Source organism: Schistocerca cancellata, chromosome 4, assembly GCF_023864275.1.
Source record: "Schistocerca cancellata isolate TAMUIC-IGC-003103 chromosome 4, iqSchCanc2.1, whole genome shotgun sequence".
NCBI classification, from domain to species: domain Eukaryota; kingdom Metazoa; phylum Arthropoda; class Insecta; order Orthoptera; family Acrididae; genus Schistocerca; species Schistocerca cancellata.
In genome coordinates this window covers 64,865,435-64,879,526 of record NC_064629.1, presented here as the reverse complement: position 1 = coordinate 64,879,526, position 14,092 = coordinate 64,865,435, and the positions used below count along the sequence as shown (strand labels likewise).

The following is a 14,092-nucleotide window of genomic DNA, read 5'->3' as shown; positions in this document are numbered from 1 at the left end:
CCGCATGTTACTGTGCCAATTTTCTTCAATTTCTTGGGAGTAAAGAAAAAACAGCCCTTGGTCCAAAAAACACTGTCTTAATTAGCAAAGTCACAAACAGATATTATTGTTCCTTTCACAAGTTGCACACGGGACGAATGCTATCTCATATGCCTCTCTGAAGTTAATCTGAAACAACCCAGGTCAAGCAGAATATTCAATGTGAGTCATTGGCTTTGGCCAGTGACACAATGTTAATGGGTGTTGTTATGTAACCTTTTGGTACATATATGCACTGTCTTGTTATTAGTTGACAAGTCAATGAATATGACACTGTAAAAAACTGGTTGTGGTGACAGACTGATATGCAGCTTAGCCTGAGGTAGAGGTTAGGTTGGAAGGTGACAGTTTAGCTGAGAGTAGGTCAAGCCAATGAATGTGAAATAAATAAATCTGGTTTTGGTGACAGACTGATCTGTAGCTTTGACCAAGGTCTAGGTTATGTTGGAAGATGACAGTTTGACTGAGAGTTGGCAAAACCACCAAATGTGATATATATAATAAAAAATATATAATAACTGGCTGTCATTACAGACTGATCCACAGCTTTGCCTGTTTGAAAAAATTTGTCAATAACATCACATTATACTTGCCATATTGTTTATGGCATTTGCCGCACGTTTCCCATGTCACTTGTCAAAGCTAAAGCTTGTGTCAGACATTCCTCTGTATACAAATCACCCTAGGGATCCACTGACAAGATAGCATCAGAATATTTTCATTATTAATAACAGAAACTGATGGCACGAAGCTATAACCAACATTTCGTGAACCAACATTTCTTGATAGTAGTACCATAATTTCAGTGCCTGCCAATCTCGTGTGTACAACATTTCTGCATCTTCTCCTTTTTCTGCATGGATAGTTACTTAGTTTGGTGTTCATTTGTATGCTGAATCATAATGATGTGAAACAAGTCATTTACAATTTTTTTATACATTTGTGAGTTGGTAATTCCCATTCACTACCTTTCATACATTACAAAAAAGGAAGTCTTCTACAGAATAGGAGTTGTCAAGGAGAAAATTTTTCAGTTTATTTCAAATATAACTTTGCTGTCTACGATGCTTTATATCATTCGATAAGTGGTCAAAAATTTTGGTGGTAGCACTGGGCACCCCTTTTGATGCTAAAGATAACTTTGATGTGGGGTAATGTATTGTAATTATGTACATCTTTGTTCCTTCTAAATTCCAGTGAATTATTTACAACAAATTCCATGAGGAAATAAATGTGCCACGAGGCAGTAGTCAAAATGCCTAATTCCTTAAACAGATATCTACAAGATGATCATGGGAGAGCATCACATATTATTCTAACAGCTCATTTTTGAGTAATGAACATTTCCTTTCTTAAAGATGAGTTACCCCAGGATATTATTCCATATGACATTACTGAATGAAAATACACAAAATATGACAATTTACTGCTTTCTCTCTCCCCAATATTTGTGATGATTCAAAGTGCAAATGTGGCTGAACTCATTGATGTATGGACAACTAAATTTTTTCCACTCAAGTTGTTATTTCCTCACCATGTTACACTTGTTACGCTTATCACTTGTGGAGTATCTCTAAATGTACAGAACAGAATATGTTCTAACACGAGACCATCGCAGACAACCATTCAACAATACTTTCAAGAACATTACTTACCATTTCTTGTGTTGTGTGTGTATGAATGAATGTATGGACTGATTACAATACTAGAGTCATCTGCTAAAAGAACTAATTATGTTTGTTGTATATTAGATAGAGGATCACTTACATATATGAAAAACAATGTTGGAACTGAGACTGAGGCTTGTGGAATCCCATAAGTGATTACTCCCCCAGTTATAAGAATATCACCTTCTTATCTTGGTCGAATGATTAAGTATATCTTTCTGCATTCTTTTGGTTACATATAACATTATCCATTGGCTGGCTTTACCATCAACCATAAAACCTCAGTTTATCTACAAGAATACTGTGATTCACACAATTGGATGCCTTAGACAGGTCACAAAAAATACCAATTGGTACTATTTTGTTATTTTCTCCTTTCATCAATTAAATTCAGTACCTCTTCTGTTACCCAAAGATTTTTATTAGCCCTCATCTTTTTACCTACTTGATCCTCTGCTGCCTTCACTATTTCATCTCTCAAAGCTACTCGTTCTTCTTCTACTGTATTTCTTTCCCCCATTATTGTCAATCGTTTCCTAATGCTCTCCCTGAAACTCTCTACAACCTCTGGTTCTGTCAGTTTATTCTGGTCCCAACTCCTTAAATTCCCACCTTTTTGCAGTTTCTTCACTTTCGATCAACAGTTCATAACCAATAGATTCTGGTCAGAGTCCACATCTGCCCCTGGAAATGTCTTACAATTTAAAACCTGGTTCCTAAATCTCTGTCTTACCATTATATAATCTATCTGATACCTTCTAGTATCTCCAGGCTTCTTCCATGTATACAACCTTCTTTCATTATTCTTGAACCAAGTGTTAGCTATGATTAAATTATGCTCTGTGCAAAATTCTACCAGGCAGCTTCCTCTTTCATTCCTTGCCCTCATTCCATATTCACCTACTACGTTTCCTTCTCTTCCTGTTCCTACTATTGAATTCCAGTCTACTATGACTATTAAATTTACATCTCCCTTCACTATCTGAATAATTTCTTTTATACTAAATCATATTGTGGCAAAAAAGTAAAGATTTTACATATCCACACACGACAGTGTAGTTCAATGGACACAATATTTTGGTCTATGGACACAGTTATAAATTAAATAACAGTTTGCACTTTCTTTGGTAAATAAAAATGAGCTTCAATTTCAATTACAAAAGTATTATTATTCTGTTATAACCATAATTGGGTTTTGATTTAAGCAATATGAGATCAATAAGTTACTTTCCATTCCATTAATACGCCCCCCCCCCACTCTATTTTTTATATATTATACAAAATAAATTAACATTTGTTTAAATAAATTGTTTCCAGTTAAATTTATTTTTGTTATAAAATATCTTTTGCAATACTTCTAAATTTTTAGACCATAATAAAAGTAAAAAATTCAAATTAATTTGTAGTAGAAATGTCATTCTTTATTGTACTTGTCAATATTTACTAGTGAATGTTGTTGCTTCTTATTCATAGCAGGCAGTTCTAATTTTGTGATCATGTCAGCTCTATATACATTATAAGAGTGATCAAATTTTGGTACAAGACGACTGTCCTTTAATTTGTGAAGGTATTTAACGCTATACTTACTGTCACTAAATTTGAAATCAATCATAGCTGCATATTGTTTTCAGTTTCATTTCACCTGCCTATTTAACAATTACAAAGTTGTTGACTTTAAATTGGGATTCCTGGGAATATGTATTGTCCTAAGGAGGGTCCTCATTTTGTGTCAGAATAAATGTCACTGTGGCCCAGTTTTTTTCTTGTTTGATGACCTGAGACACTTGGTAAACGGATATCAATTTCATGAAATGTAAATTTGGCAAGTGTTTCAAAGACTACAGTAAATAATAATAAAATTCATTTATCAGTCACATGCTCCTATGCATTTATATGTACAAAAATTTAATGTTATGAAATCATAAGTGTAATAAATATATAAAACAGATACTTTTTGTAGTTTTCACTTTAATTTTTCCAATAGTATAACGTGGACAGTGAATACTAGCAGTACATTCTATGCATCTTAGTCTTCTTGCCCAGATAGTTGGCTTTTCTCTGAACTCCAGATTATTTTATATATGCACACAGTTCCTTTGAACACAGCCAACTTAGTGGGAAGCACCTTTTCAAGTTGAGTTATATCATCATGTTCAGTTTTGCAAATAATTCCCAGGCAAGATTTTTCAAGTTCTTGTAAAAAATTTCAATATCTAGAATATCTGTACTGCAGACAATCAAATTGTAAGTCGTTCTTTTTTGAACAACCTCCAACACCATCTGGGGATCCTTTACCATGGCCTTGTCCACCCCCCCATAGCTGAGTGGTCAGCGCAACAGAATGTCAATCCTAAGGGCTCGGGTTCGATTCCCGGCTGGGTCGGAGATTTTCTGCACTCAGGGACTGGGTGTTGTGTTGTCCAAATCATCATCATTGCATCCCCATCGATGCGCAAGTCACCAAAGTGGTGTCAAATCGAAAGACTTGCACCCGGCGAAAGGTCTACCCGACGGGAGGCCCTAGTCACGCAACATTTACATTTACCATGATCTTTCTCAGAACACCAACACAAATTTTCAGTAGTAAACTGTCTTGCTATGGAGAGTGCAGAATGACTGACACTGCATTGAATTTTTAATGGTACAGGAGTAATAGGGAACATTGGTGCATAATCAGGGTTGCCACAAGTTTCCCCAAGTGAAATTCCCTGATTTCCACACAAATTTTAGCATTTTTCCCTGACAAATTTTGAGACCTCGAGGATAAGTAAAGACATAAGTTGACAAAAAATGAAAGGACTTCTGCATTTCTAAACGTGTGAGCAAAAATCTTAAGTATTCACGTCAATATCCTTTGTAATGAAGTTTTTTTTTTTTTTCTTTTTTTTTTAGAAATTCAGGCAAATGGTACATATGCTTCATTAAAACCACTGATGTTATTTTATTTCAATACAGCGAAACACATTTGGTGACAAAAATATGCATTTTGTTGGAGTCGCAAGACAGATTTAAAATACCTTCACTGCTTTCAGAAATAACCTCAGAAAAAAGTAGGCACCTCAAAAGAAATGTATAAGGTGGGGAAGAGTGGGGAAATCAACACGATAAGTGACCGTCAATAAAATGCTGGTTCTACTATGTTTCTTATTGTCAGTTATTATCCACTGTGTTATGTCTATTATTCTACAGGCAATGTGATTTTTCTTCCAAGAAATACACGAGCACATAGCATACAAACTGCCAGCGACTGCCACAACTTTCTTCTTCTTATCGTCCATACTTTCTAATATATAGATTACTTTTGAAGTGCCAAAATGTACTACAATAAATAAAATGTCTATAAAATGCTGCACTGTACAATGAACTTGCAGTGAGACAATCGCAATTCCTGAAATCCATCGCCAAGGCCTTGTCCTGCCAAGGAGCACCACAGTCCTGGGTCCATGGATAAAGCATGAAAATTCACCAAATTACACCATAGATGTGTGAGACTAGATCCGACATGCAGCACCTGCATATTAGTAGGGAACTATGGGCTTCAGATCAGCAGGCCTGATCTGTTAAGATACCCACAGAAATGGCCTGTGATTTTGGCCCATCATGGAAGTCCACTCGTGTGGCCAGCTATTCACGTGTCACAGACACCATGTTGATGCAGTGAAACTGCGACGATCACCCAAGAAACAGATAACTTGTGCAAATACTCTGAAAATCAGTATAACGAGGGCAGGTAGTAAGTCACCGTAAATATGACCGCTGAGCCACAGACAGGCACGTAGAAAAGACAATCACACTTTCAACTAAATTTTTGGCGCATTTTGTCAGAAGAAGTGAGTGTGCACACATTCACAATCACTCAGACACAACTCATGTACACATGACCGTTGCCTCCAGCTGCTGCGTCAACAACAAGCTCTGAGAATCAGACCCAAACAAACCACTCCTCACGTCCCCCCCCCCCCCCCCCTGCCTGTCATCGGCAGCTGCTAGGCTAGCAGCAAGTAGTGGTGGCAGCATTGACTGCAAGCTGAGGGGAGGGGTGGGAAGGGCAGAAGCAGTAAGAATGCGAGAGTAGGGAAGCGGCACATGTACTCAGCTGCACACAACCAGTGATGAAACATGACATCTCAGTAAACAAACAATTTCATGCTACTGAGGCAAAAATGAGATTTTTCCAGTGGTTTTTCTTTCTTTTTTTTCCCCTGATACACTTAAAATTCCCTGATTTCCAGAACTTGTGGCAACCCTGGTAATGTAATCTGGTTTCTTGAACCTTCGAGGTAAACTGATTGTATGTCATGATGATATTTACTGTTATAATTTTCAGAGAAATCACAGTGAAGTAAAATCTCTCAGACAAACAGTTTTAAATTGTTCTGACTATATCATACTAGTGTTCTATATTACTCTTGATATATCATAAATGATGGTGGTAAATATTTAAATTCAGGAACAATGTCGCCTATAGTAGCATTTTTTCTTCTTTGACAGTTTTTTTGTACCATCTTCATTTAATTTTTGCTAGAACTTCAACTTTCTTGGCAATCCACTGAAAAAATACTGTTTTTATATTCTCATCAAACTGGTTCACATCTACATTAAGCTGGCATATTCTGGGTAAGTACATTCCAAACACTTTCCTTTCAGTTTTCCATTGCATGTAAGATTCTGTAGAACTTCACTAGATGTGTTTTCCTTTATAATTTTTAGTGCATTTAGTTTCTTTACTAACAAATAAAAGTCTGTACAAACTTTACAAAGACACGTGTTTCGGTTATTGCAATATGGTGAAACAATCCAATAGGGTCGAAGTTTACAAAATGCTGCATAAGAAATTGTGTAGTTTTTCCAAAAATAAGTTCTTTATGGATACTTTTCAGTCTATTATTTAATAAACAACCTATTTTTTCTTTTTGTCAAGGTTTCTTTCTTTCCAGCAATTCTATGACATCATTACATGTGTTACTCAACGTAGTAAACTGTGAAGTTGCTAAAGGCAGCTTATCATTTTTCATAATGTTATGTGAAGTAAAACTTCCAATAGCTTTCATTAACTTACATCTTTGAATAATTCTTCCATTGCCTTTTTTAAAGTTCTTTTCATTTTTAAGGGCATGGTTTTATCAAAATTTTTCTGAGTTTGATTCTTTATAGCTTCACCTAACAATAATGCTCTTGTAACTAGTGGTGAACGCTTTTTCCCCCTTTTAAATTTTTCCACATTTTTCTGCAGAGTATCTTCTGTTTTCTTGAGAAGTCTTCCATACTTCTTTTTTTACCTCTCATTTTCTTTTTATATTTATTTTTCTCTTTCTCTAATTTTGTTATTTTGCTTTTCAGACCCTGTACATTTCTTCTCCTAGTTTTCTTTCACACAACTCTCCTTACAGACATTCCTTCTTTACTTGGTCCAGGAAGATCTTGCTGACTAACTTTTTCATTTCGTCCAGCAAAATCATATTCATGTGGTTCTGTACTGTGAGTATATTCTTGACCATCTCCAGATTTGTTCCTTTTTGCATTTTTGGATCCTGTCTTTCCATTCTCTTCTGATCTTTCCTTTCTCTCTATGTTTCATGACACATATTTTTCTCTTTGCAGTTTTTTCCTTGTGCTGTCTCTTTTCTCCCATTCCTCAAGTTTCTGTGGGACATTTTTAATCCTCTCCCTTGCTTTTCTCATACTGGGTTGCTTTCACTATCTTCTTTTATCAATAAGACTCTTATGTACTCCCCAAAGTCAAGTTATTGTATAGTAAACTTTTGAGCTAAAATATTTTTACATTCTCACGAAAGCAACACTTTTACTTATTATCCTAAGAACTAAAATTATGAAACCTTGTGAATTTTAACCATACCTATCTTCTTACCCTTATTAATAACCAATTGAGATGGCACAGTGTCAGCACACTGGACTTGCATTCGGGGGGTACAATGGTTCACACTCATGTCCGGCCATCCTGATTAAGGTTTGCTGTGATTGCCCTAAATTGCTCCAGGCAAATGCCGGCATGGTTTCTTTGGAAGGGCATGGCCGACTTCCTTCCCCATCCTTCCCTAATCTGATGGGACTGATGATCTCACTGCTTAGTCCCCTCCCCCAAATCAACCAACCAATCTTATTAATAACATCAAATGTAACAATCACAGCAGCATACACTTTCTAGTTTCGTGAAATGTCTATTTAAAATGTATATATGCATAGGTTCCACTTAAATATTTTCTATATGACCTTTTTTATTTGGTAATATGTGATAAAATAATGGCTGGCAAAAAAGGTAACTCATACAATGAATTATTACAATTACACCTATTTAGTTATAGTATAGGCTAATGTAGTAAACTAAAACTTATGAAAGGTAAAATAAGAAAACATGCAAAGTTTTATAGCCTGACTTAAATGTTTTTCCCATCCATGGGTATGAACTTCACATCTGTGGACACACCACAATCATGGATGTGATGTCTACAGACATGACAGTTTTTATAAAATGCTGAATTTAAATAGTCACATTAAATTTATAAGTAATAAATTATATAGTTAATTTAAACTAATTAACATATACCTTTTACGCATACATAATTACAAGTAATTTTACATCTAATTGTAACGTAGTAATGGGCACAGATGTGACACAGTGAAGATAAGATTGGATTGTTTGGTGGGAAGAGACCAAACAGTGAGGTCATCGGTCTCATCGGATTAGGGAAGGACGGGGAAGGAAGTCGGCCGTGCCCTTTCAAAGGAACCATCCCGGAATTTCCCTGGAGCGATTTAGGGAAATCACAGAAAACCTAAATCAGGATGACCGGACACGGGATTGAACCGTCGCCCTCCCGAATGCGAGTCCAGTGTGCACTGAAGATAACCACGCACAAAAATTTTTATCTTGGCAGCAGTCTTTCCTCTCTACAAGTAAGTCAGCAACCACACACAGCAATGTCCTCTGACAAAACAGCTGCTTGCTAATCTTCATCAATATTATGAAAGTACTACTGCTGCTCTCTGTTGTGATCTACAGCAATTAACATCTGTGTCTGTGGGCATGACATAAAATTTGGGGACATGAGTTTAGAATATTGTAATATATAGTCCCTTTAGTCTACCCTCTGACACCAGTACCAATAGTGTCAGGTTGAACAAACTAATAACCATCCCCTGCAGATATTTAGTGTCTACTAAATTCTCTTTCCAAAATCAATTTGGAATCACATGTGCTCACACAATGAGTTGCAGAAGTGTTTTTGCCGGCAATCCCAATTGATTGTTAATGAACTAGGAGCTGTCATTTATTTTAAATGGCAATTAGGCAAGGTGGCCATTCCTTATGTTTCACCAAGCTCTATGATTCACGTAAGTCTGTATCAGTATCCCAAACTGTAAGTTTCTTTTGGGCACTTAAGATACTGCCACTCAAATGATACACCACAAATGTTTGGCAACTGATGGTTACATACAGTAAATTCACCTTACAAACGATTATTAGAACATACAGCAATTCAGATTCCTCTTCATAGGTAACACTATGAGGAGTGAACTACAACCACTAACTTTCTCTAAACATAAGTTCAATTATTTAGATGATTGTAAGAAATCTGATTATGCTACTCTACATTTGTAATTATGAGAGGGACTTTGCACTGCTCTTATTACAGACATGTAGATACAAAGTTCCCTTGATTTTGATTTTTCCATGTCATAAACCAGTAGATTAAAAGGGAAAGAGGGCAATTACACAATTTTACCCTATCCTATGGTAAGATAACAATTTACTTAGGCTTTCTCTGCCAGAAACGTATATAAAATAATAGGGACTAAACTGGGCTCCTAACTGAATAATCCCAAACGGGAAATTTTGAACTGTTTATGAGGAGTCTGATTTCTTACTCTGCTATGTCACCCAGCAGCAAGTCTGTGGTGACTTCACTGCAGATTTTCTACAGGATTCCAATAGTAAAAATTACTTATTTGGATCTTCCAATTTGATCTCAGCAATTAACTTTCCAACACGGGTGGATAGAGACAGTAGGACCATAACTGACATTTTCCTTACTGAAGTTCAAAGCAAGAAAAATAACAGTTTCTCCAACAACAAACGTTCTCTCTGATCATGAAGCACAGTTAGTTAGGCCAGTCCGCCCCCAGCAGCTGAATGGCCAGTGTGACGGATTGTCAATCCTCTGGGCCCGGGTTTAATTCCCAGGTGGTTTGGGTAATTTTCTCCGCCCAGGGACTGGGTGTTGTGTCGTCATCATCATCCTATCATCCTCATTGACTGCAGGTCACCGAAGTGGTGTGAAATTGAAAGACCGGCACCCAGCGAACGGTCTGCCTGCTTGGAGGCCCTATTCATACGATTAAATAAATAAATAAAGTTAGGACAAAGAACATAGTGCCTTACAGTGTAGATACTCCTTTGTGGAAACCAGTTTGAATAATTAATGACTCCAGGGCAAATATTTTTAAGAATAGTTTACAAGAGATGACCTGGGATGAAATTTATATAGCACCACATGCTACACAATATCTAAACTTTTCCATGATAAATTCATATCATTATTTTAAAACTGATTTCAAAATAAGCTAATCAGATATGACATTAAACATCCATGTAAAAAAACCATGGTCCACTCGAGGCAATAAAGTATCTTGTAAAAGGTAAAGGGAACTCTATCTATTGGCGAGAACAAGTAGAGATCCCACAGTTGATGCAATTTACAAAAACTACTCAAAATTATTAAGAAAGGTTATTAAAAAAACCAAGGACCATACACACAGTCCCCAAAATCATTATTCCAACAACAGACTTAAGGATATATGTAATGTTGTAAAATGAGACACACAGCAATCACTATTTAACTGCATGGAAGGGCTATAAATGATGTGACACAGGTAGCAAATATATTTAATAATCATTTTTTAAATATAGTAAAAAGTATAGGGACAAACAGTTCAAGCAAAAACATGGCAGTAGGCTGAAAAAGTAACTCATAAAATTCAGTCATACAAATACATTGCCAACTTCTCTGTCTGAAATTAAGAAAATTATTCATTCTCTCATAAATATAAAGCTCATTTGGTTTTGATGTGTTTCCACTAGAGTACTGAAGATCTGTTCCTGTATAATACGGCCATTCTTATCTGAAACATGTAACACATTACTAACTAAAGACTATTTCCAAAGGGACTGAAATATGCCATTGTTCTGCCCCTCTTTAAGAAAAGTGACAAGACACACATCATCAATAACTGCCAACCTTTTTCACTGTTGACATCATTTTACAAATTTTTAAGGTGATGTATTCTTGAATAGTACCTCACCTTAGCAACAATAATGTCCTCAGGGTTTCAGAAGTGTTGCTCTACTGAGAATGCCATTTACATGTTCACTCACCAAGTTTTACAAGCATTTCATAATAATATAGCATTGGTTGGTATTTCCTGTGATCTATCTAGGGCATTTGACTGCATGAATTATACTATTCTCTTAGAAAAAATGAAGTCTTATGGGAATGATGTACAGCCAACCAATGGATGTCAAATCTTACCAGCAGAATGCAAAAAGTAGTGCTTAGTAATTCAACCAATATAGTCTGGGGACATAATTCGGACTGGGGAGACATCACATATGGCATTCCCCAAGGCTCAGTATTCCGTCCATTATTGTTCCTCATATACGTAAATGATCTTCCGTTTAATATAGAACACAGAGATGACATTAGCATAGTGCAAGCATATATACAGAACAGTCTTACCATATATACAGAACAGAAGAAACTGCGAACAATGTTTTTAAAAAGTATCAGTCACTGGTTTTCTGTGAATGGTTACACTTTCAGTTTAAAAAAGACACAACATATTCAGTTCTGCATGAGGTACTAAACCAATGATTAGTAGGCCCTACATTACATGGTGAAGAAATTATAAATAGTGTGGAAACTTCAAAATTCTTAGGTGTCCATACTGATGAGAATTTGAACTAAGAAAAAACACATTTTGCACCACCTAAAACAACTGAGTTCACCCACATTTGCACTTAGGATCATTGCAAATCGTGGAGAGAGATAAATCAGTAAGTTGACATACTCATCTTTAATAAAGAACGTCTTTGTTGCTCGACAACTTGATGTAGGAATAATATGTGGTGCTAATTCAAAATCATCTTGTACACCTCTGCTGAACATTCTGACTAATGCTTCACAGTATGTTTATGCTCTCATGAAGTTTGTTGTAAATATTCCACTACAGTTCAAAAAGATGATGTATATAATTACAATACCAGATCGAAAAATTGCATTCACTACTCCACATTAAAGTTGTCTTTAGAACAAAATGGGGTTCACAATAATGCAACAAAAATTTCTGATTGCTTACCCAGGGACATAAAATGTCTGACAGACAGCAAAGTAAAATTTGAAAACAAACTGAAAAAGTTTCTCCCTGACAATTCCTTCTATTCTGTAGAAGAATTTCTATTAGTTTAATGTGTAAAAGGCGGTGAGCAAGAGTTACTAACACACATCTGTATATTAGAAAAATAAATAAATAAAACGAAAATCATAAATTTCAGAATGTAACCATATTCACAACTTACTATGCAATGTAATGTAAAATGATTTTGTTCCACATCATTGAAATTTATTGTGCAAAATGATCCCTGGAACATGAAACTAACTTATCATGAAAGATTATGTTTATCAATATTTATTTAGCACTAATGGTGAGATGGCATATGATAAATTGTGTGTGATGACTGCTACTAGTAGTATTCACTGTATAACATACTGAGTGTCAGTCATATTGTAGAGGACATGCTACTCATCTTTAACAGCCTGTGAAAGAGTTACTGCTGTAACACTGTGTATGGTTAACAAGTGTCCTTTACACTCAATTCATTAAAAATTTCGTGAATAACCAGAGTCTGTATATGGATTACAAGACAGTATGAAATTTTCTGTAGCTCACAACAAATAATTTTTTCAGTATAACCTTTAACGACACTATTTGCCTCATATGAAATTGTCTTTTCCTGGTGTGCTAACATGAATCTTTTTCAAATAATCACTGGTAGTGTGGTATTGAAATTATAAGAACAATCTCTTGAGAATTGTTATCAACAATATATTTCTGTTGTAAAATACAAGGGCTTTTGCGGGCAAATGGAGAGGTTACTAATAATAAGGAACTGAGAGCACATTTCTTTCGTTTTACTGATAGCAGTTTCACACTGATGTACATACTAACTCTTAAGTCATCCATGACAAATTCATAACTAACAGCTTAGTGTGACCACTGCTCATCGGGTTTCGGATCATAATGTTACGTATCGGTCTGGTAAATAGTTCGAATATACTTTTCAGGAAATTTAGCTATTATTTAGCAAACGACACATGTTTTGCTGAATAAACATCTCGACACAGTCATTATCGCTCTTGGTACATACCGTCATTACGCCATCCTTCATTATTGTTTTTCTGCTCCTTATAATCATTCCAACAACTTTCTTGGATGCTTTAGTTGGCATATTCCTATCCAACAAAGTGAACCTTCAGAATTTACATTTCTTTCGTAGATAAGTCTGACACATCACACACACATCACATATCAACTTTTGCACTGCGCTGTTGCTTTTACAAAATAAAAGTTAGTAACTCATGAAACACCAAAAACACGAACCGCCGACAAGTAAACTTTTTTTTTTTTAAACTAAACTAACCAACATATTAACTATACACGCCATGTTGGCTATTTACTTCTGCCAAACGCAAGGATTACCACAACACATGAAATTCTGTGAACACAACAAACATATGACAGATGTCGATCGAATAGCAATATCTTAGGGCGCTGGGTTTCCACAGGCAATACCGCAGGGACAAGCCGTTCTGCATTGTTGTTCACGGCTTTGTTGGCGGCTTACAAGATGTAGTAAGACCAATAGAAATTAATTTGTTAGTACCTAAAGGAAAAATTTGAGTACCTTTTATCATTTTATTCATTGCTGTAATCAATATACACAAACACATACTTACTTGTGAAAAACGTATTATGATAGATAAGTCACGTAAATGGGTTTGGACAGAACAGAACCGTAAATTACATATTCATATGTGTTACGAAGTGTTCTTTTTTTACAACCTTACTAATCCGTAATACAAACGAGCTGACAAAAATCTACTCAGTAATTTTTCATGGTGCTACACAGTATTTTGTGTTACAATTGCTCTTGAGAAAGAATTACGTATTAATAAAAGGAGGCTTGTAGAAGCATTCATATTTCATTAATCAGAAATGAATACATCAGTGTACCACATCTATCTTCATCACGTTGGCCGCAGTTGGAAAATGACCACAACTTCGCAAATACGAGATTATGAGTGAAGCTG

The 14,092-nt window shown here is 35.7% G+C and overlaps 1 protein-coding gene across 1 annotated transcript in view; it reads right to left on the bottom strand.

Annotated features, from left to right (window-relative positions):
• LOC126183220 (hippocampus abundant transcript 1 protein) overlaps window positions 1-13,494 on the bottom strand; it is a 122,534-nt gene extending 109,040 nt beyond the window's left edge. The window contains exon 1 of the mRNA XM_049925002.1: window positions 13,150-13,494. Coding sequence (XP_049780959.1) covers window positions 13,150-13,230 — 81 coding nt within the window. The 5' untranslated portion in view covers window positions 13,231-13,494. The remainder of the gene's footprint in view (window positions 1-13,149) is intronic.
• Between the last annotated feature and the right edge of the window lie 598 nt (window positions 13,495-14,092).